The sequence below is a fragment of the Lissotriton helveticus genome, chromosome 5_1 (genome assembly GCF_964261635.1).
Source record: "Lissotriton helveticus chromosome 5_1, aLisHel1.1, whole genome shotgun sequence".
Taxonomy (NCBI): Eukaryota; Metazoa; Chordata; class Amphibia; order Caudata; family Salamandridae; genus Lissotriton; species Lissotriton helveticus.
In genome coordinates, this window is record NC_136065.1 from 62,457,161 (window position 1) to 62,481,943 (window position 24,783).

The following is a 24,783-nucleotide window of genomic DNA, read 5'->3' on the forward strand; positions in this document are numbered from 1 at the left end:
ACCAGTAATTACCTGTGCCAACCAGAGACCCCTAAATCTAACATTGATGGTCAGCGGTGAGGATTCTGAATTTGCATTTGTGATTCATGTACAGTGATTGGTGAACACCACTTAGTGAGTTCAGACCATAACGCAACCACATACTTTTGATTTTTTTACTAAGAGATCTCCATTTTTAAAAGTCATGCCTGGTTCAGTCATTGGGGAGAAACCAGCCTCTGTAGTCTCTGAAAGCGAGGAAGTAGAATGGGAAGAGGAGAGACTACAGAGCTACACCAGAAACCAGCTGAAGGGCTTCTGCAAAATGTTCAAAGTTCCCCATGCTGGATGCAAAAAATAAGCCAGATCTATACAAGGTGCTGAAAGCCTGGATTGAGTCAAGGAAAGGCCCTGAGGATGTGGCAGAAATTGAGCAGGCAGAAAGCATCAATGGTTTTGGCGGAGTCCTGTCACCAGAGGAGTTGGCAGACAGAAAAGAAACCCGAGCACATGAAATGGAGTTTGCAAAACTTAAATTGAATGGGCAACTGGAGCTGGAAAGCAAAAAGCTGGCTGTGGAAGAGAGAAGAATCCAAATGGAACATGAAATCAAGTTGAGGGAGATGGAGCTAAAGGCTAAAAGTTTGGAGCTTACTCCCTCTGGTGGCAGCACACTGCCAGTGCAGGTAGAATCAAGGGTGTACATAGGAAAGGAGGGGGTTAAAGGATTTTTTTTTAAATGATGACATAAGGCAGTGGTTCAAGGCATATGAGGAAGCCATGTCTTCCCACCGGGTCCCTGAGAGAGATTGGGGAGCGGGGTTGTGGGGGCGGTTCCTGAGTGAGGGGTAGGACACACTGCTAGATTTGCCCTCAGATGTTCATAATTCTTATCCACACATGAAGGATGCTTTGATGACCAGGTATGGGTTAAAAAGGAGTTGTATAGACAAATGTTCAGGGGTTGTGCAAAGATTCCTAACAGTACGTATGTGGAGTATGTCACTTTTTTCTGCAGAGCACTGGATGGTTGGGTGAAGGGTAGCAAAGTTGATGAATTTCAAGGTCTCTTTGATTTGATTGCATGGGAGCACTTGTCTAGTAACTGTTTTCCTGAGCTACGCCAGCACCTGATTGATAGCAAGCTGACTAACCCTAGGAAGCTTGCTGAGGAGGCGGACAGCTGGGTCAGCACCAGAGTCCTCAAGGTTCAAGTGGGAGACTACGCCAAGGGTGGGCAGGGTCCCCAGCAGAAGAGTGGGGGGGACAAGGGCAAACAGAGGGAGTTTCAAAGAAGGCCCCAAAGTAATCCCCAAGGGAACCCAGGGAAAGGTTCTCAGCCTCCCCCACCCCAGAAACCGACCAGGGCCCTGACAGGTCCCCCTGTTCAAAGAGGGCCCCCAAGGTGTTACAAGTGTGGTGAACTGGGTCATTTTGCCAATGATCCAAAGTGTCGCCAGTTTGGCAAACCTGCACCCCGGAGTGCAGCCCCCCGGCAGATGGCTAGTGCAGCCCTGGGCAAGGAATGGTTTGTCCAAGGAGGGGGAGGTCCCGCAGAGATGCCCCTTGTCTCATTAGGAGACTGTGATATGGTCCAAGAGAGCCAACTGCCCAGTAACACTAGAAAATATGAGCAGTGGGTGACCATCAATGGCCAAAAGGTAGGGGCTCTAAGAGATACAGGAGCCAGTGTGACAGCTGTCAAGCATCACCTGGTGTCTCAAGAGCAGGTTGTCCCACATGCATTCTGCCGAGTCGTGAACGCCGACAACACTGAGAGTCAGTGTCCAATGGCTCAGGTTCCCTTTGAGTGGGGGAGTTCTCTGGTACTCTTCAAGTAGCTGTGAGAACTGCCATGCCTGTAGACTGTTTGTTGGGGAACGAGTTGGAGAGCTCCCCTTGGGAAAAGGTGGAGAAGAGTATGAGGATGGTGGGTCTGCCTGACTGGGCGTGCGTGACCACAATGACAATGGCAGCCGGTAGGGGTGCTCAAGAGATCCTGGAGCCTGAGGGAGAGGCCCAGGGACTGGCCTTAGAGAGAAGACGCAGGAGGCGCGGGAAACTGGCCCCTGTCGTTCCCACGGTCCTGGAGGAGGCAGACCTTGAGTGTTATGCCCTGGAACATACAGGGGAACAGATAGCTGAACTGGGGAAGTTGCCTGAGCTGACCCATTGGCAGCAGGAAGGAGGCCCCTCCAGGGAAGAATTCTGCAGAGCGCAGAAAGAATGTCCTTCTCTCATGGGTCTGCGAAGTCGAGGGGTCCTGCTGCCATTTCATCCACCGGGGAGGACGACTGTTCATTCTCAGGCTGCCTATTCTGTCATGCCGCCTTGAACTCAAGCTTCAAGTACGCTGTCGCCCCCTTTAATGCCTGTGCCGCCACATTTATCGTCCTGAGGTTTTACATTCGTTTTCGTTTCGTTCGCCTGAGGTGCTGCACAGTTTCTGAGTTTCTAGATTCCATCTGAAAGCTGCTATCAGGGCCGGCCTTAGGCATGTGCAAGCTGTGCACCTGCACAGGGCCACCAAACCCCAGGGGCCACCACACCAATATATATCCTTAATATAATAATCCTGTGAGGATGGATACATATTTGCGTGCCGGCCCCTGGCAGGGATTTGTCGGTCTTCGGCTCTGTCCCACTTCCAAACACTCTGACCCCCCCCCCCCCCTCTTCACTGGCCTCCGCGCTCCGCCCCGAACACCTCTTCCGGGGTCCCCTACCTACACTGCCTGCCCAGGGCCCCCATGAGCCTAGAGCCGCCCCTGCTGCTATTTTTGATCCCCGACATCTTGTTGTACGTCTGGGAGACCATTTAAACAGGATTCATGATGATCTTTTGAGCCTTCTACGTCTTCATCAGTTTCTCCTTTATCTGACTTGGTTCTGGGCTTTGGTGGAATCCTGTGTTATTTTAGAGGGCAAATACGATTCGCCATTTTTCACCCATGACTATATAGAGGGCTCTCTGCAGACAGACTATATGATAAGCTTTGCCAGCCATGATTGTTACTAGGACACCTTCCCAGGATTGGGTTGTTGGATCTTGAGAGACCACGCTTATCCATATTACCTGTATCTTGCGCCCTGATGAAGGAAGCTTGTAATGGCACTGTTCCGAAACGCGCGTCGGCTCTTTTCTTGGATGTTCTTGCTTGAATGTGAATGTGTGTATTGGTATAGGTATGATTTTGGTCTGATTGGAAGAGTGAGTGAATTGTGTGCCAATATTTTATGCTCTTTTTGTCCTAAGGCTGTTGTATGTGTTTTTTATGATACCTTCAAACAAAATTATGATAAAGAAATGTATTGTGTATTAATTAATTTTCTTGAACTGATATATTTTTCTACGTTAATAAAAAGAAATATTTGATATTATTCAGCTGGTTCCTTTTGGGCTTTTCCTGTAGAGTTGGGAATGATTCCCTTTTACTTCTGGGAACTCCCCTTCCATGTTTTTCTGATGAGCCTCTTCCTGACCTCCTGGTAGCCACAGAGCAAGATGGGTCAGTGGATGGAGTTAACCTCTCTCCCACCCTGACCCCTGAGTAACAGAATGACTGCCGCCAGTTGCTGGGACAGTTTTCTGATCTGTTCTCCCTGGTTCCTACTGTCACAGATTGGTGCGTCCATTATGTGGATACAGGAGACAGCTTACCTGTGAAGCACAAAGCTTACAGAGTAACTGACAGGGTCAGGGCCTGCATCTAAGAGGAGGTCTCAAAGATGCTTGCTCTTGGGGTGATTGAGTCCTGCAGCAGTCCTTGGGCCAGCCCAGTGGTCTTGGTCCCGAAGGCTGCAGCGCCGGGTGCCACACCCGAACTCTGGTTCTGTGTGGACTACAGAGGACTCAATTCAGTCACGAAGACTGACGCGCACCCCATCCCCAGAGCTGATGAGCTCATTGATCGGTTGGGGGCTGCCCGGTACCTCAGCACGTTTGACTTGACGTCTGGGTACTGGCAGATCGCCCTGACTGATGGGGCCAAAGAGAGGTCAGCATTCTCCACACCAGATGGGCACTTCCAATTATTCAATTAATCTTTATTTCGACTTTTTCAGCCATAAAAGATGCATATAAAACAACGGCCTAGCACACAACAAGCAAATTGAATATACAGGTTAAAAAAAAAAAAAAAACATTGTGTTAAAAAAATGCTAGCACCATTTCCAGTAAAATACATAAGAAAAAGTGTCACCAATTAAATTTTTCCTCAAAGCGCATCGTCATACACCATATTAGATAACAAGGATATTTACATAAATTATCTGCTCATAATGGTTGACCAGCCCTCCTTCTTACATAGTAGACTGACAGGAGAAATTTGCTAATACTAAATACGACAATTTGTAGGGTATTTGTCTTTGCAATCCTATATGCCTGGGAGCATGTTCTTATTCCTAGGATATTGCACAAGGCTTTGATCCATTTTTTCCTTGCTTTGTCATATGCTGAGCAGAAAAAAAGGATATGTTGCTCGTCTTCCATATGCATGCCTGGGCACATTACACACTTCCCTAATGTAGGGTCAACCCCGTCCCCATTTTTCCTAGTCCAGCGTTCAACATTACAGCTTGTCATAAGGTTCCCATACCTAAACTTCAAAAATAGGGACTTAGCGAGTGGTGGCTCAATCTCGTCCAGAAAAGTCTCAAAAGAAGGCTCTTCCTTGAACTTTAGGAAATTTTGGGTAAGGGATCCACTATTGATACCGCTTACTAGACGGGTTGTAATAAAAGACCAGAATGTGTGTTTTACCATGAGTTTTGCATTAGACGGTAACCCTTCCGGGCACTCCCAAAACTGTGATAAGCCCAGGATAAGAAACCATTTTTTTACATGCCTAAGCCATACAATTGAATGCAGGGAATCAAGACCCAATATCTCCTGGAGTCCTTTCCTATAGTCAATTAGTTCAGGGGTTGACCATAGACGTACCCAAAACATTAATGGTCTTAAGGTAGCATAATTATCAGTTCTTTTAAAATCCAAATCCATTTGAAGTGGAATCAATGGGGTGCTTTTTGGGACCTTTACGATTGATCTCATGAATCTATTATCAGGCCCATAAAAGCTATCTTTCGACCAAGCTCCCCATATCTCTGCCCCATAAAGGGCAGCAGACTGTGTTTTGAATTTGAATAGCTCAAGTGCAGGAGTAATACTTTTACTTGAGCAATTTTTTAGTTTACTGATAATTGGTCTGGCATTGTGGGCATATGACATCTTACTTTTTTCTATTTGGTTTTTCCATGTCAGATTCGAATCTAACACTACACCCAAATAGGAAAAGTTGTCCACCATTTCCAAAATTTGGCCATCCAAACTTAAAGTCCCCCTATCAGGCTTGGGTGGGTTTAGAGCCATACATTTAGTTTTATTAATATTTATCTCTAGACCCTTCTTAATGCAATATATGCTGAAGGAGTTCAAAAGGGTTTGCAGACCCTTCTTGGTTTGTGATACCAAGATGGTGTCGTCCGCAAAAAGTAGAGCCGGCACCAACTCCCCATTAAGTTTTGGTGAATCATTGGGACTACTGCTCAGATAATCTGGGATGTCATTTACAAAGAGCGAAAATAAAGTGGGTGCCAGGACGCAACCCTGGCGTACTCCACGCTCTATGGGAATATTGCGTGTCAATTCTCCACATGGTCCCCACCTGATATTTGCGTGGTTCCTATCATGTAGATGGATTATTTGGGCCAGGAGGCATCCAGGAAGACCAGCTTCACTGAGTGTCCTCCAGAGCAGATTGCGGGGAACAAGGTCGAAAGCCGCCCTCAAATCCACGAAGGCGACATACAATCGACCCTTCCTGATAAGCACATACTTCCAATATAAACAACAAAATCGAAACACCTGGTCTATGGTGCTGATCTTGCCCCTAAACCCAGCTTGTAATTTGGTAAGTATGGCATTTTCCTCGATCCAATCGTTCATTCGAAACAATAAGTGTTTGGAATAAAGCTTTTGCAAAATATCCATCAAACTAATTGGTCTATAGTTCGAAGGAACCGACCTACTGCCCTTTTTAAATATAAGAACAACCTCCGCAGCGCGCCAGCTGTCTGGAAATTGGCAATTGCTAGACAGGGCATTGAACAAGTGATTTATATAGGGGGCCCAAACTTCAACCTCGTGTTTATACAAATCACCTGGAATTTTGTCGGGGCCGGGGGCTTTGCTACTTTTTAGATCAGCAATGGCTCTTTCTGTCTCATTAATTGTGAAATTCATACACTCAATTTGTGGCAAAGACCAAGTTGTAACATCAGTCCCATTGTCATATTGTTTGTAGAGAGATGTGAAGTGATTTACCCAGGTCAACTCATCTAAGAAAACATCCTTCACAACTCTACCTGCATGGGACCCATTGGCCACCAACCTCCAGAACCCAACATTGTCTTTTGCCTTAGCTGCAGTCAACATCTCTGCCCAAATTGACTCCTCCCATCTTATTCTTGCGCTATTTTGGGTAGATTTATAAAATTCCCTAGCCACTCTCACATCCTCCTTTGATTTATTTTTTATTGCTACCAATAAATCCCTTTTGGCTGCTCTGCAAGACTTGTCATACCATAGTTTTCCATGGCACCCCATTCTCACATTTTGATGTATTTTTTTGGGCATTTTTGTCAGACAAATTTTTAATTTTTCAAAAAATACGTGGTGGAGTTCGATGAAACTATCATAGCATTCGGGCAGGAACAATTGATCATCTAAAGACCCAAAGATTGAGTCAAAGGTTGAGTATACATTTGCCAGTGCATTTTCGTGATCAAGAACTTGGCACCATTTCAGCGCACGCCTATTATTACTGACATGGTGCTCATCACATAAGTTTAGATTAGAAACCTCAGCTGTTACATAGGAAGGTATTTCACTGAACACAGTACCATCAACCAATAATTCTAATGGGTAGTGATCGCTCTCACCCCTAATAGACACCACAAAATCCAACATATATTGCCAGATGCTTAGTGAGACAAATATAAAATCCAGATTACTTGTCATATTGGACCTTGCAAACGTGGGGCATTTTGACAGATCAGAGGGGAACCGACCATTACATGCTCTGAGATTATGATCGATTGTTAAACCTACCAATTGTACGACCAATACAGAGCAATTAACAAATTTTGTGCTCTCAAGTTGGGGGATATTATTAGCAAGGTCTTCCTCCTCAAGAATGTCCACAAGTCCCAGGACGGGTTCAAAGTTACAATTAATATCTCCGCCCATGATTACTGGGACCTCACTGACCACCCTTTTTAAGAAGTCATCTAAGACTTCAATAGTGAGTGATTTTTTAGAGTGCATGGAAGGTCTATTATAGATATTAATCAAATAGCATTCATCATTTTTTGCAGTTGTAATTTTCAGAGCCAGGATGTCTAATGAACCTGTGTCAATTGTTTCGATCTTAATTTTCAGCTTGACTTTGGCCCATATAATAAGACCCCCCGAGGGTCTACCCCTACCTGTTTGGACAGCCTCAATACCATAAGTTTTATAGCCCATCCTGTGTGGTATATCTATTGCCCAGGTTTCTTGCAAAAAGCAAAAATCACAGGAGTCTATATATTCTGCCCATTCTGGGTCCCTCAGATTTTTACATACCCCAGCAATATTACAGGAGATAATAAGCAAAGAAGATTTTACCCCATTTGTACTACAGATAGGATTTAAAACCAATTCTGGTCCTATCATTGGATCTTTGGCTATTCCATCTCCATGGTGCAGGACTGGGTCAGATGGCCGATCCACTACATAATTAGATACAGCATCAGCTAGAGCGATCTGATTTTCCCCACAGTTATTCATACTAGACGCAGTGCCGTGCTGCATATCCAGGGGCCCGCTTATAACTTGACAATCCTTAGCACCCTCTCCAACACGAGTTACTACTTTTATATTGACATACTTACTAGAGGTACCATCACTACCGACAAGGCGATCATAGGTGTGTCCAATAGGGGGCCCATTTCTCTGTATTGGGAGTCAGTCGACTCCATCCAAAGGGCTAAACCTATTGTAGGTAGAGGCACCATTCCACCCAGTCCCAGTGCCATGTCTGCCATGTCGCATACCTGGCATGGAACGGTAGTTAACCGTGGTCCAGTTACCTCCATTGTTCACATGCCTTAAGGAGGGGTAAAAGTGAGTCAGGGGCCTAGTTTCAGGCAAGGGGCAGTAATTAGGCATAGTCCAATTACCTCCATTATTCACATGCCTCAAGGGGGGATAAAAGAATGTCAGGGGTCTTACTTCAATGGATGATGAACCTGCATAAACGGTTTGTGAGCAGATATATCGGGCGGTAAGAGAACCCTCAAAAGAAACAACAATACAATCGCCCATAATGGTTTTATGTGTGGGGCCAATCCACGGTACCCTTCTTACCATAAGGATTTTACTTTTAGAGTCATTCGAAATGGGCTTATTCTCATTTAACCAATGTATTACCTTATTTTTTAAGGACAAAAAATTCTCCTCATATTGGTTATCTAACTCAGGAACCCCGGTTAATACAATTACAAAGGGACTTGCATCGGGTGGAAGATCAATAAATCCCCCCCTAGGAATCTTGCTAGATTGGGCGGGGTGAACATTTTGAATAGTCTTTTCTGTTGTTTTACTCGATGAGGTCACCCTAGGGGTAGATACTGCACATACGGGGGGTTTGGGAACAGTCAATTTATTAGGACACACGTTTTTGGTACCCACAGTTCCTGTATTTACTACAAGGGCAGGACCTTTACCATTCTGAGTATTTGCATTATTATCTTTTGGAGGAACCAAAGGAGTAGCAGAGAAAGTAAAAACTTTGGTCACTCCACGATCAGCTACTTGTGGAACACTTGTTGAAGTAGTTTGCGTGACACCCATATTTGTTATAATAGGCACAGGACAAATGGAAACATGAGAGCTGCTGATGGTAGCATCTCGGGGCTGTGATTTTATACCGCAAGTGTCTAAGCTGATACTAGACAAGGTGATTATACTTTTCTCCAGTTCCATTAATTGGTTTTCAATACCAGATAGCCTAACTTCGAGTGGACTTAACAACTTTTTTAGAGTGTCCCATACAGTTTTGACAAAATCCTCCCTCCCCCCCTCCGATTCTAGCAGGGATATATCTGTTTTCTCTGCCATTATAGCATCGTGCACATCAATGTTAATGACATCTGCTGTACTATTAGTTTCCTTCACATAACATGTTTTAGACAGCTCTATACTGGGTAAACACTGAGAAGATTGATCATTCGTACCCCCCTTCAGGTTCGAACCAGCTAATAAACACTGGCTTTGCGCCACTTTAGCTTTTTTCCTAAAATACGTTGACCCAAACGTACATTTTCTCTTTAAAATTGGCGTTACCTTAATGGGATACAAAACTTTATTGATGTCCTCAATGTCTTTAATTTCTTTGGCAGCAATGTCCTTCGGCGTAGTATCCATTTTAGGTGATACTTCAGGTATCGTCTTTTCTGGCGTTTCCTCAGAACAGTCCAGTGAGACATTAAAAAATGGCAAGGTTTCCTTGGGAACAGGGTGTACCTCAACTGGAGTAACAAGTGATTTGGCAGCAGTAGAACGTTCCGGAGTCCTGGCTAAGGCAATACTGCCCAAGGATGATTTTTTGGCCAAGCCTAGATCAATGGAGAGTCTCCTTGCTTCCTCCAGCTCCAAGGAAACTCTATGCTGCAGTTTGGATATTTCATTATCAATACTTGTGTTGGTCCTTGTGATAAAGTCATCCAAAGGGCCTGTGACTTTTTAAACTTTTTTTGCCATGTGGCGAGTTACACGTGAAGACATTATTTAAAGGGTGCCCTGGTTCAAATAATAGACCATAAAAATCGATGCCTAAAATACAATAATGCAACCACGCGACCAAGAGAGGTGGCCCGGTCCGGTCTCTCTCGGTCTAGAACGGGCTAAAACGGGCCCGCCCTTGTCCCGGGCTTCTCCCGGCGCCCTCCCGCGCGCTCCCGCGCAGCGGGTTAAGCCACTTGTTTATATTAGCTGCTTGTGAGAGGGGCGGAGCGTGCAGGGAGAGCGGCCCAGGTGCTTTCAATTGGGTCTGGCGGGCGCTCCTGGGACTTGAAGTCCTGCGCCCGCACTCGCTCGCAGCCCTGCACGCGTCCCCGCTGTCCCTACCTCCCAGGTAAAGCAGTGGGCCACGGGTGCTGTTCTGCCCTCCTCTGTGCCAGGTAAGCCCCCAAGGGCGAAGCGGGACCCGCGGAGCGGGTACCGCAAGCAGTAACTGAAGGTCCGGTGAGAAAAGCTGGAAAGCAGTTGCAAAGAGCGCTGTGCTGCTGTTTAAAAAACGAAGTGGTGACACAGCGAGATCAGGCCGTGTTGAAGCTTAAATGCTGTTGATGGGAAATGGTGGGGCGGAGCGTGCAGGGAGAGCGGCCCAGGTGCTTTCAATTGGGTCTGGCGGGCGCTCCTGGGACTTGAAGTCCTGCGCCCGCACTCGCTCGCAGCCCTGCACGCGTCCCCGCTGTCCCTACCTCCCAGGTAAAGCAGTGGGCCACGGGTGCTGTTCTGTCCTCCTCTGTGCCAGGTAAGCCCCCAAGGGCGAAGCGGGACCCGCGGAGCGGGTACCGCAAGCAGTAACTGAAGGTCCGGTGAAGGTCCGGTGAAGGTCCGGTGAGAAAAGCTGGAAAGCAGTTGCAAAGAGCGCTGTGCTGCTGTTTAAAAAACGAAAGTTCCGTGTTATGCCCTTTGGGATGAAGAATGCCCCTGCCACCTTTCAGAGGTTGGTCAACCAGGTGTAGGTTGGACTGGATGAGTTCAGTGCTGCCTACCTGGAGGACATTGCAGTGTTCAGTGTCACATGGGAAGAACATCTGCGCCACCTCTGGGAAGAGTTGTTGGCACTGCAAAAGGCAGGCCGCACAATCAAGGCAAGCAAGTGCCAGATCAGGCAGTGTTCTGTGGTGTACTTGGGACACCAAGTTGGGAGCGGCCAGGTGGCACGCCTGCAACCCAAGATTGAAACCATCCTGGCTTAGGAACCCCCCAAAACCCAGACAGAGGTGAAGGCCTTCTTAGGACTCACCGGGTACTATAGGAGGTTTGTCAAGGGGTATGGCAACATTGTTGCACCCTTGGCAGAGCTGACTTCCAAGAAGCAGCCAAAGAAAGTGATTTGGACTGACACCTGTCAGACAGCTTTTGAGACCCTGAAAACTGCCATGTGCATGGCGCCCGTGCTCATGGCACCCAACTTCTCCAAAGAGTTCCTTGTGCAGACAGACGCTTCAGAGCATGGTGTAGGGGCAGTTCTCTCACAGATGACTGAGGAGGTCTTTGACCAACCTGTAGCCTTCATCAGTAGGAGGTTACTTCCATGGGAACAGAGGTGGAGTGCAATTGAGCGTGAGGCATTTGCTGTGGTCTGGCCACTGAAGAAGCTAAGATCCTACCTGTTTGGGACTCACTTCCGGGTTCAGACAGACGACAGGCCCCTCAGATGGTTGATGCAAATGAGGGGTGAGAATCTAAAGCTGTTGAGGTGGTCCATTTCCCTACAGGGCATGGATTTCACGGTGGAACATCGCCCTGGTTCAGATCACCCCAATGCTGACGGTCTGTCCAGATTTTTCCACCTTAGTGATGAGAACTCCCTGGGGTAGGGTAGTTCTCTTCACATTTCAGCTGGAGGGGACACGTGTTAGACCTGGCACCATTGGCGTGGGTCTCCCTTCCATTTTGTTGCTGTTGCCTCATGTGTTTTGTTGGTGTTAGCTGCTCAGAGCACTGTGCAACTGCCAATCAGTGCCACAGTGCAAGTACTCCCTGTATGAAATGTCTATATTGATTGGATTCCATGATTGGCTTATTTGGTTTACTGTCAGACCCTAGTACAGTGCACCAGGAGTGCCCCGTGCTTGTAACTCCAAATGCTGCTAGTGGGCTTGCAGCACTGGTTGTGCCACCCACAAAAGCGTCCTAGTAAAATGTGTCTAAGGTCTGCCATTGCAGAACCTGCGTGCAGTCTGGTACTGTCATGCTGACTGGGCAAGTGCACCCACTTGCCAGTCCCTAAACCTTCCCTTGACTTCATATTAGTCACCCCTATGGTAAGTCCAAGGGCAGGGTGCATGGTAAGTACAAGGTAGGACAAGCCCTGATGTGTGTGGCATGTCCTAATAGTGAATTACAGCCATTTTCGTTTTTCACTATTGCAAGGCTACCTGTTCTCATGGGCCAGAATGGACTGTCAGAATTGTTACATTCTATGATCCTAACAGACTCAGAGAACATGGTAGAAATTCGAGTTTAGTATGCCTGTACTCAGAATAAGAAAATAAATCTTTTAGTAAAGTTTATTTTAATATTCTGTGTTTGCAAATTCCACTTTTTAGAAAGTAGGTATTTGCTTGCCTAACCATTTCAGCCCGCCTCTGCTAGAATGTGTATCTGCTGTCTGGTTTCTGTGAGTGACAGGGCTGGGGAATTCCGGGAGACAGGCTGCGGCAGCCCGGGGGTGAATAGAGAGATTTACATCCAGATGGGTGGGAGGAGTGCACCTGGACTCTGAATAGGATTGTGCCTTTCCACCACAATGCTGGCTCCATCTCCTGTGGAGCGTCTAATGTCTCTGCCCTGCACCCTGAAAGAAAAGTCAGAGTCATGTCCACAAAGTGCTCAATAACTGGTTTTGGCTGGGCACAAACCCCTTTACCCCAGAGGAACAAAGGATTTAGGGGTATAAGTATTGGGACCCTGCTCCCAAGAAATTACATCCTGCTTAACAACAAGAAACCTCTGCCCGACGAGAAGGAACTGGGAAAGCTGTAAGGAGGAGTACTGTCCCTGACCTGGGAGATTGGCCTGCAGTGGTTGCCTTGCCGCTGAAGGAGAGGAGAAAAAGACTAAAAAGACTTTGCTTCAACTTGTGCTGAAAGATCTCCAAGGGCTTGTGTGTGCGCTTGCCCCCTGAACGAAGACCCAGGACCAGTGGACTTCAACAACCTTGAGAAGAGCTGCTGAGAACACTGTTTTCCCCGTAAAGATGAAGCAGGGAGCCGTGTGCGTCTCATGAAGATCACTGCGTACACTGGGAAGCCCCATGCCAAGCTGTCCGCCCCTAACAACGCGACCTTGTGCCCCCCACGAGCCGTAGCTCGAACGTGAAGGAAGGACCAGTCTGGCTTGAACAACACGACTTTGTGGCCCCACGAGCCGTAGCTCGCAACGTGAAGGAAAGACCCGTCCGGCCTGAACAACGCGACTTTGTGGCCCCCACGAGCCACAGCTCGCAACATAAAGGAAGGACCCCGCACCGCACCTCGCTTTCTCCGTACGAACCGCATTGCTCAGCGTGCACTCGGCCGCTGATGTTAAAAGGTTAGAACCCGTAGAGTGGCTGAGCACGTCTCACACAACTGCAGCGTATTGTCCGCCTCGCAACACACTCAAAGGATTACAAAGCCGCTCGCTCTCAAGGTGCGGCGCGTACGCCGCAACGAACAGCAACCACACCACACAAGGCACCGTCCCATCAAGTAACGCGACTCTGGGCCCCTACGAGCTGTAGTTCGCACCATGAGAGGAGGACATCGCCGCGAGTAACTCTTGGGCTCTTCAAAGTATCGTCCGTGATGAACTTTCCCATCTAAGGTATGTGTACGACTCGCACTCTGTGGTTGAGCGCATTGGACAGAAGCGTCCGCTACGTCCGTTAGACTCTGTTGGTTCATTTCATCACCGTAGGGTCGAACTGAGAGATACGAATCGCACAGACTGTTTAAACTACCCATTTTAACAAGAACTCTATTGCTAATAGTATTGTGGTATATTTTGATGTTATTTGGTCTTGTGCTAAGCCTTTACATAAAAGATAATTACTTTTTGATACAACCCTAGTGTGGTGTCCATTTGTCGTGTGTCCCTGAGTTACTGTATGTGTTCACAAATGCTTAACCTATAACGTCTCTGAAAATAAGTCTTGTCTGCTCGCGCCAAGCTACCTAGAGAGTGAGCAGGGGTTATTTCAAGAGGGTGATCCCCTTATCCTTAGTAGAGGAGAGAGTCCCTGCTTGTCACCAGTATTTAACTGTACCAACCAGAGACCCGCAAATCTAACAAGGGCCAATTGCAATTCTTGGGCTTGGGACTAAAACGTGTGACAAGTTTTAGAAAAAACTTGGTAAAAGAGGGGGTTAGTTAAACTTGTGAAACATGATGATAAACTCTCAAGAGGGGGACTGTACATTAACCCTGGGCTTAAAACTACGCTATGCTAACTGTGCTTAATCACATAGCTTAGCATCTAAATCAACAATAACCTCAGATGCTTCGAAAAAGCAATTTTACATGCTTAACAGCATCTAACCAATTCACAAAAATGAACGTTTACAATGAAATCATTAGGCAATGAGAGAGCTGATGATTTTGGGGTCCCCCCTAACCTAGGGGGAGGACCAAGCAGATGCCTTGAACACAAAGAGCATAAACAAAAAGCAAATTTTGTTGAACTTCAGTGGTGGACCCATCATTTTAGGACCACCCAAGCACAGTTATTGGCAAAAAAACAATCCCAACCAAAGGCCCTACAAAGCATTATGGGACGAGATTAGCAGTGGGCAGTGAATATTATAGTATCCAATATCAAAATAATTCTACAAAGAGCTGCAGTTCACCTAGTGGTTACTAGATGTCCCTCACGAGTCAAATGCAAAGCATTGAAATTATTCTTACATCAAGCTGCATTTCTACTGGTCATCCCTAGATGTCCCTCACGAGTTAAATGCAAAACCATTGAAACCCTTTCATCAAGCATTTGCATTCGACTCGTGAGGGACATCTAGTAACCACCAGTTGAACTGCAGCTCTTTGTAGAATTATTTTGATATTGTATACTATATAATATTCACTGCCCACTGCTAATCTCATCCCATAATGCTTTGCAGGGCCTTTGGTTGGGAATGTTTTTTTGCCAATAACTGTGATTGGGTTGGTCCTAAGAGAATGGGACCACCACTAAATCGTTCAATAAGATGTGCTTTTTTGTTTTCAAGGCATCTGTTTGGTACTCTCCCTAGGTTAGGGAGGATCCCAAAATCATCACATCTCCCACTGCTTGCTAATATTTCAGTTTCACCATCGTGAAAATACTATATGCACTTTAGCATATAAAGAAAGAGATACTTATCATATCTAGTCCTGTACTGGAATCCATTTGCAATTATTTTGCAATTTTTTCACAGTGCAGACAAGTACGCAGTGTTATTAGCTACTTACGCGAAGCTGCTAATGCACTGCAGGTGATATCAGTGCTAACACATACAATGTTATTACCCAGAATGCATATGGTGATATCAGTGCTAACACATACAATGTTATTACCCAGAATGCATATTTGCCAATGAACAGCAACAATACCGTGAGTACCTCTTTAAGCACTCACACCGAATCTTTTGCCCGCTCACTACAATACTGCAAAGTTCACAGCTAACCTTATACATGTTTGTTGATTCATTTCCAGCTCTGGGGTCCAAGCCGCACATCTATCTGGAAGACTTACAAAATGGAGGAGTCATAATTGTTTGTGAATCTTCAGGGTGGTATCCTGAGCCAGAAGCAAAGTGGAAAGATGACAATGGGAATAACATGTCCTCATCCACTGAAGTGAAGGCTGTGGGTGGCAGCCTCCTGTTTGACGTTAAGGCAACTTATGTATTTAATGGTCATCCCAGCGCCCTGTCCTGCTGCATTAGAAACCCCCTACTGAGGCAGCGGAAGGAGACAACACTTCGAATAAGAGGTGAGAATCTGATGGACTACGTATCGTGAAAGCACAGGGCATGTATATGTATTTATTTTATCTATGCAACCATAACATTTCAACCAGAAACATTTATTTGAGTAGCAATGTGTAGTATTCTCTCCAGAATCCACTCCAGGAAGACGTTGTATATAAAAAAGATGTTTATTTTAATCCAGCACAGCACATGCAATCACTCTGAACAAACTCCACCGGAGGTCTAACCTTGGAATGTTGAATTTCCACACCATGGCAACAGAAAACAACAAGCACTTTGAATAGAAATAATTCTAAGCCAGATAAATTAGAGAAACAGTAAACCTAGAAAATAAATCATAGAATATAACCCATTTTGGCACAAAATGCATTAAATACAGTCTTTCCTTCTTACTGGGGGGGTTGCACTTCTCCCACTTGCTTTAACCCTGGAAGCAACGGACTCCAAACCAACAGGACTGTCAGCAGAATTCAGATTATTTCCATGAGATTGCGTTCCATCAGTTTCATTTTGAAAATTTGTTTTAAAAATGCTCCGATCCTTTTCTTCAACAAAGTGTTTAGAGTTTCCTTCATTGAGTGCAGTGCGAGACTTACCAACCCCTCTTACATTCCACACCCTACCATCCTGGGTCACAACACTACCCATACTAACCTTCACAACTCCAATGGCAGGAGCGTACTTGGAAGTTCCATTTGTGCTGACACCAGGTTTGTGTATTCTCACCCAATCTCCCACCACAAAAGTGGGTACTCTCACTTTCCATTTGGCATCATACATGTCTTTCATTTTCTCCTGTTTCTTTTGGACTTTAAGGGAAATATTTTGCATAATAACATTTTTCTTTATCCACCACGGACAGAGTTTGGATGCGGGCTCTCTCTCCCTTCAACAGCCGGAAAGGGCTGAGTCCAGTGACAGAGTGAGAGGTGATGTGATACATCCAGAGCCTCTCCCTCAGAGCAACTTTCCACTCTTTACCTGATTTCCAGGCCAATTCTGCACCATCCTTAAGGACTCGGTTAGAACGCTACTTTTTGCCACGGATATTTCGGCCATGGGACAGGTTTCAAAGGAGCGGGAAAAGGCTTCAACATCTTATCGCTGTTAACACACTCAGTACATTCACTCACAGTCCTGTCGACCATCTTGTTCTTACTGGGCCCCCAGAAACTAGATCTGACCAATCTTTTTATCGAAGACATACTTGGATGTCCCTCATGTGCAAGTCTAAGAATTTCATCTTGCATGGTCTCAGGAGGTACACATTTTCCATCTTTGAAAATTAATTTACCCTCCACTTCCAACTCACTGTATACCCGCAGAAAAGGTTTCACTTCATCAGGAACCTCTTTACTTTTGGGCCATCATTTAAGGATAAAATGTTTATGTAAATTCCATGTGCTATCTGCAGCCACACTCTTTCTCCACTCTTCTTCGGAAATAGCAGCAAATTATTTTGACACATAATCACTAACAGACGTGATCATCTCAACATCCTAACTCATTTCTATCTTCTCTTCACATGGACACGGAAGGCGGGAGAGATAGTCAGCTGTAACATTATACTTTCCCGAAACATACTCCACACTGAAATTATATTCCTGTTATCTAGGCATGAGTTTACTTATTCTGGCTGTAGCGTTCCATCCACCACAAGGCACCAGAATCGACGCAAGAGGTTTGTGGTCATGTCCTAAGAACAAACCTGCTTCTTCAAAGGACATGGCGAAAATGCTCAATACCCCACACGCAACCCAAATGTTCTCTCTCAATGACAGAGTATCTTCTTTCCGTATCACTGGGAGTGCAGGAGGCAAAGGCAACACACCACTCTTCTTTACCACACTTCTGAGATAACACGCCACCCAACCCACATAGACTAACATCAACCGTTACTAGGCATAACTTGTTCATACAAAACAGTTTCAATGTAGGGCTTTTACAATCGCATATTTGATTTGTTGGGACAGCTCTTGTTGATTCTGCATCCAACGAAACTTAGATTTGTGTGTGGTAAGTTCTCTGAGAGGTTCCATTTTTGTGGCAAAATCCTTGATGAACTTGCTATAATATTTGCATAGCCCAGCAAAGGATTACACATTTTCCTTGCCATCTGGAGCTGGGGCTTTCACAATGGCTTCTACTAAAGATTTTTGAGGAACTACACCATCTCCAGAGAGGGTATGACTTAGATATTCAACAGATTTGCAAAACATCTTGCACTTGTTCTCTTTAAGAGTTAGACCATTTAACTCTAAGCATTTACAAACTTTCATCACATGTCCCAAATGCTCTTCATGGTTTGGAGAAAACACCAGAATATCATCATGGAAGCATTTAACAATATATGATACATTGCCCTCTGAAAAACGGATGCCGCGGAGGCCAAACCGAAAGGCATTCTCTTACATTGAAACAACCGCTGTCGTGTAATAAAAGCAGTGAAATGTTTAGAGTCATCAGTCAAGGCAATTTGGTGATAAGCGGATCACAAAACTAATGTGGAAAACACTTTGGCTGCTTCCAGCATGCAAACAACTTCATTTATGTTTGGTAAGGGGTGGCAGTCCACCACCAAATTGGCATTCAATGCCCTCAAGTTCACACAGAGCCTCAAACTTTTGTCAGCCTTCCACGCCAAAACGGTGACTCCACTTCTTCTATTATGTCATCATCAATAAGATTTTGTAATAATGTTTTAAGGCATTCCCTCACACACACACAGGCCCACCTCTAACCTTCTGCTTGATAGGTAAAGCTCCCTTTTTCAATTTTATCATGTGGCTGAAATTATTGAGTCTCCCTAGTTTCCCAGAAAATACTTTCGGAAACAAACATACGATGGCACGGGCAGCACTTCTTTTGTCTTCATTAATATCGCAGCCTTTATCTTCTCCTTCTGACTCCAGTAACACAGGATCACAACTCCTAGGGTTGAGAACAATCCCCAAACTTCATTGATCCCTCCAACCCAGCACCTTTACACCCTTAACTGCAACATATATTTTTTAAACACACTTTATTGGTTTTCCAGTTACATCCAATACAAAGGGTTATAATTGAACAGTGTTTACATTATTTCTCATCATGTTTGATGATGTACAATTTCCTGTCTATAGTGTACAGGAAACATTCATTTAATCTGAACAAATGGCGGTTGGTTTACATTTACATAGAGTTACTCTAGTGGTACGGCTATTTAAAATATAGGCAAACTTCTAACTAATGTAAACTAACTAACCCCCACCCCCATCCACTAACATTCTGACAATATTTTCCCTATCAAATAGTTGTTTCCATCCTGTGACATTTTCATGAAACTACAGGCTATTGTGATCGTGTCCCCAGCCCAGTCATTTGTGCACTGTGGTCTTGTTTGCCATTTCACTAGGATGATCTACCGTGTGTTCGGGGTGCTAGATGTGTGATATGGGGATATGCCTTTGAAGGCTTCCAGAATCAGATATCCACTCCTTGGATATCTGATTCTTCCCTGGGCCTCCTCCCGGCGTATGGCTCCACGTTTAGCCCCACCGCAGCGCAACATTTTGCTGTGCCAGGTGTAGGTTGCAGGAGGTTTTGCCGACTTCCATCTCTTAGTTATGGACCTTTTTGCCAGGATGACTGCAAGGTCGAGGAAACTGAGCTGGACTTTAAAGGAGGCTGGACGTTTCCGGAGACCTAACAGGCACTCCATAATTAGGGCTCAATACACAGGTGTGTGGCTGTTTCTACGTGGTGGATGACCTCTCCTCAGAACCGTATCAGGCGCGGACATGCCCATAACATGTGAGCTAAATCTGCTTCTGCCAGGCATCTAGGGCAGTGATGTTGCATATTTGGTTCCATCCTCTGAAGGCGCAGTGGTGTAAGGTAGGCCCTATATAGTATCATGCATTGTATAAATTTAAACTTTGCGTTCCTGGTCACTTTTTCAGGGTGTTCCGATATGTCTGCCCATTCTCTGACTGTTATCTCCCGCCCTGCACGCTCCACCTATTTAACTTGTAGGTCATCGAGAGGCACCGCAGCATGTGTCCGTACTCCCACTTATAACCATTTGATGAGGCGACGTCCCTGCCCCATGTAATACAGTGATTTGAGTCATTTGTGCATCGGGGCTCCTCTCTCTGGGGTGCCCAGTATTTCTTCACGTATTGCAAGATCGCCACATGTATCATGTATAACCCTTGACTGCAACATGTAATTTAATATGAGCAATGCGTCCCTTGAATTCTAGATCAACTTCCTCATACCCCTCCATGTCAATCCTTGAACCACCAAAAGCCTTTGCAACAATGGCCGATTCCTTAAAATCCTTGAGACCCAGAATGCCTTTGAAGGGATCAAGGAAAGAATCCTTGGTAATTATAATTAGGGCTCCCGGTTTCCCGTTTTTACGGATTTTTACATATAAATACAGACGGAAAACAAGTTTTCCTTTATCTGTATTTATATGTAAAAAACGGGAAAATACTAGTACATTTTTGTTCTGCTGCAATCTGGTGTCTCCCCCTCCTTAGAGAGTTAAGATGTGTCAGCCCGGGCTGAGACGCCTTCCCGGGCAGACACGGAGCTGCCAGCCGCACCGTAGCACTTCACAGGTCTTTGAAAGACCATTTACTTGTTAATGAGGCTTTGCCCCTTTTAGAGCCCCCTGCCAGAGTCCGATTAGGAGCCTCTATTCACACCATTGTTGTGTGAGTTATGGCTCTTCTACCATGTGCTGAAATTACGCACTGGAAAAATAATTTGTAATTATTTAATGCACATGCACTCTGTGTTTTTTATTGAAACATTTAATTTCGCTTCATTTAGCATGCCTGTTGGAATGCAACAACCATTTAAAGATCTTATGAAAGCGTTTAAAACATGGACCATGTTTTTAACGCTTTCATAATATCTTAAAATGGTTGTTGCATTCCAACAGGCATGCTGCATGAAGCGAAATTAAATGTTTCAATAAAAAACACAGAGTGCATGTGCATTAAATAATTACAAATTATTTTTCCAGTGCGTAATTTCAGCACAATTCCACCCAGGGAGAGGAAGGAACGAGGCCAGACTGCAGTATAATAATGAGTGGTACCACGTTGCCCGCACAACCTGCATTTATTTTAAAAAGTGAATAAATACTGAAAATTGTGCTTCTTTTAATTGACTCTCCGTGCTGTCTTTCATGATTTGTAGCTCAATAGCTGAGCAGATAGACAGCAAATTAAATAACAGGATGACATTTCTTTAAATGATTTAGCCATCGTGAGGTCTGCAAACACCTTGAGGCATAGGCCGTGACTTCAAGACATAACGGGCACATACACTGCTTTACGGTGGGGGTCGCCGAGTAAACCACGAGCGTCCACTCATAATTTATTTATAACCCCCCGCCCCCCTTGTAAAGGTGCTACATTGCCCTGTTGTGATGTTGAAGGATAGACACTGACTACAAAGAGACCCATCAGACCTCAAACATGTAAAAGACACCGTTCTAGACGGAGGAGGGGAGTTTGCTCCACTAGACAAGAGATTGACGCAGGGAGGGAACTGGTGGTTGCTGCTGCTGCAATGTTGGGAAACCCCAATGAAAAGCATGGAAAAAACACTGATTATTGGGGAAGACTTTGTCTCAGGTAGAGAGTGTGGGAGAATCAGATGACTCTGGTCAATACCTAAAATAAATCCTAGTACCAAGGACAAAATCATGTACTGTTCAGTCACTGACTCCTTTCAGATGACATATACTTTTAACATTGCTGTGGACTGTCAATTTAAATAAATGTGGAAAAATACTAGCTGTAGCGTCGTCTTTTGCTGGTGGCAAAAATAAATGTGGATAAATACAGAAAAAGTGCCCGAAAAATAAATATGGATAAATACAGACGGAAATGGCAAAAAAATAAATACCATAAAACCGGGAGCCCTAATTATAATCCAGGGAGGACCAACATCTGCCATAAGCTCTATTTCCAAACCTAAAATACGTACCCAGCACTTTGGTGGTTTGAGACAATGGGGCTGTCGCCCTCATCTCCAACATCCGTAATAGACTACAACATCCCGCCTACATTCATTCACTCTGTCATCCACATCATCCTGTTTGATATAGGAAACTTTACCTGTGCCAAAACTCACAACACCAGAATTTCTGAGGTCCCTGCATAAAACACATAATCACTAGAAGAAGGTTTGAATCTGATTTCTATGCAAGCCATAGCATCCTCAAATATATTCCTGTCTCCACTATCATCAGTTTGTGGAAGGGCTCTAAAAACAACTTGACCTTCCAAACCTAAACAATGTAAGAAAGATTTTTTTCCTTTCAGCAGACAGTCTTTCACTGTCAATGCCTTTGAGGTAAGTAAGAAAATCTTCCTTCCACCTAGTCCATGGTATGGGAGTTTCTCCTTTCGTTTGAAGAAATTTAGGAGGAGGGTCAAATTGCAAGGTGACAAAAAAATATATCACAATACTGAGGATAAAATATTCACAATGCTAAAGAGAAAATATTGTTTGTTACAGTTTTCTAAAATATATATTGTATTTCCTACGGAAAACTGTGAAAATGTAGTGCCAAAACAAATCAGTGCCACAATATAGTATCCAACTATATTCTCCTGGCTTCGGGCTTCAGGAGAAATGTGAAAGTAAATGGTGCCAAAACTAATCTCTGCCACAGTGAATATTACAATTCCTTTTGTACAAATATGTTAATTTGCTATTCCCCAAAAATGAGTGCAATTCCAACAAAATTAGTGCTTACTTGGTATTTTTTCTAGTAAAAATATTCACTTTCCGTAATGATTTCCACAATTACGTGGGTGACTGCCGTAAATCATGAAAAGGCAGCAGCGTCAACAGCAGGAAGAGAAAGAAATGCACCGGCATAGAGCAAGTCCTTTGTGTGAGTCGGTCACATTGCGATGCACATGCACAGAACGTATAACGTTATTATAATGTCTCAACAAGAGGAGAACACAACCAGTGGCTCGTGAAAGCTTTGTCTCAACAAGAGGAGAGCACGCACAGTGGCTCGTAAAAGCTTCGTCTCAACAATAGGAGAGCACGCACAGTGGCTCGTAAAAGCTTTGTCTTAACAAGAGGAGAGCACGCACAGTGGCTCGTAAAAGCTTTGTCTCAACAAAAGGAGAGCACGCACAGTGGCTCGTAAAAGCTTCTTCTCAACAAGAGGAGAGCACGCACAGTGGCTCGTAAAAGCTTCGCCTCAACAAGAGGAGAGCACGCACAGTGGCTCGTAAAAGCTTCGCCTCAACAAGAGGAGAGCACGCACAGTGGCTCGTAAAAGCTTTGTCTCAACAAGAGGAGAGCACGCACAGTGGCTCGTAAAAGCTTCGTCTCAACAAGAGGAGAGCATGCACAGTGGCTCGTAAAAGCTTCACGCAGTAAGAATTTTTTTTAAAATTACCAACCGCTCTCCATGAACATGACAGTGCAGGGCAAGTAAGAAAATTATAATGACAAATTTTGGTAAATACAAGTGTTAGACGTGGTGTACAGAGACAGTACAGTGGCATTCCATAGGCACAAACCAGGCAGGTTAAAATAGTTAAAACAAGTTCCAAAATGTTCTTTAGCCTTGAAGACAAATTGTTCCTGTGCTGGAGCTCGTAGCAAGCTTTGTATATAAAAAAGATGTTTATTTTATTCCAGCACAGTACATGCAACCGGTCTGGACAAATTCCCCAGAGGTCTAACCTTGGATTGTGGAATTTCCACACCATGGCAACAGGAAACAAAAAGCACTTTGAATAGAAATAATTCTAAGTTAGATAAATTGAAGAAAAAGCAAACCTAGAAAATAATTCATAGAAAATAACCCAATGATAGAACATATACTACTTACGTAGTTGGGAAAATATTCCCTTGAGGCTCAGATTACTGAGGCAGAAATCTGAGAGCACTTGAAGCATTCTACAAATAGGAAGGCGTCGGGCACGGATGCTACCCTCAGAGCTTTATCAGCTATTGAAGGAAGTGGTCATACCTATCTGCAAGAAATTGTTTAACTCTATTTATTTGAAGAATGCCTGGATCGAAGACTCATGGAGGGAAACCACTTTAGTGTTCATTTTAAAACCTGCCAAGGATCCCAAAAACACAGACTCAGATTGGCTAATTATGTTACTAAATGCAAATTATACATTTTTTCCAGCATTTTGGGCAGTAGATTTGCCAAACTAGCCCTTGAGTTATTTCGCCCTGATCAGAAGGGCTCTGTCCTTGAAGGCCAGATTCATGGGCTCACTCGCCAGCTCATTGGCTCCATTGATCCGGCTGCTACATATTCGGTCCCTTTGGCAGTGGCTGCAATAAATGCTGTGAAGGCCTTTGACAGAGTGTGCTGGGCACGTCTCTGGGAGAGTTGGCAGCACCAGGTTTTAGCCTGTGCTTTATTTTGACCCTCCAGAGTGTCATAAAGAAGGCTGACATCAGGTAAGGTTAAAGCTTGGTTTATTTGGAAATCAACGTCAGCTGAACACCCAAGCAGAGACACAAGTGTATCTTAAGCCAGGTCAAGATCAACTGTCTTTACTAGAACATACAAACACAAAGGCTCTCTCACCTGGAACATCAGGAGCATAGGATTCCAGATGTATTACACAATAAGCAGAGGTAAATGCAACAAGTAACTACTACACAGAGACTATATGGAAACTCATCTGCTCGAATACTCTCCAATGGATCCTTTCCCTTTTCACACTTCTAGCAGGAATTTGTACCCAGTGCAGCCCTGTAACAGCTCCACACTGACCTCTAAAAGCGCCCCACAGACCCGATTGATGCCAGGCACCCCGGAGGAAACCTGCAAACGCCGCTGCTGAGCAGATGGTGGCAAGAGGCACTTTCTAACTAGTGAGGACCCCAATCCAGTGTATCTGGGTTTATTGTTTCACTCTGCTGGTTCCTTCCTACACATGGGCTCATGCACCAAACAAGATGAGGCGCTCACTGTAGTGATGGGCTCAGTCTGAGCTTCATAGAGCTTTTGAAAAT

At 44.8% G+C, this 24,783-nt stretch overlaps 1 protein-coding gene across 1 annotated transcript in view; it reads left to right on the forward strand.

Annotated features, from left to right (window-relative positions):
- The window catches only part of LOC144752381 (butyrophilin subfamily 1 member A1-like), a 382,718-nt gene that overhangs the window by 112,166 nt on the left and 245,769 nt on the right, over nt 1-24,783 (forward strand). The window contains exon 4 of the mRNA XM_078640316.1: nt 15,492-15,770. Coding sequence (XP_078496442.1) covers nt 15,492-15,770 — 279 coding nt within the window. The remainder of the gene's footprint in view (nt 1-15,491; nt 15,771-24,783) is intronic.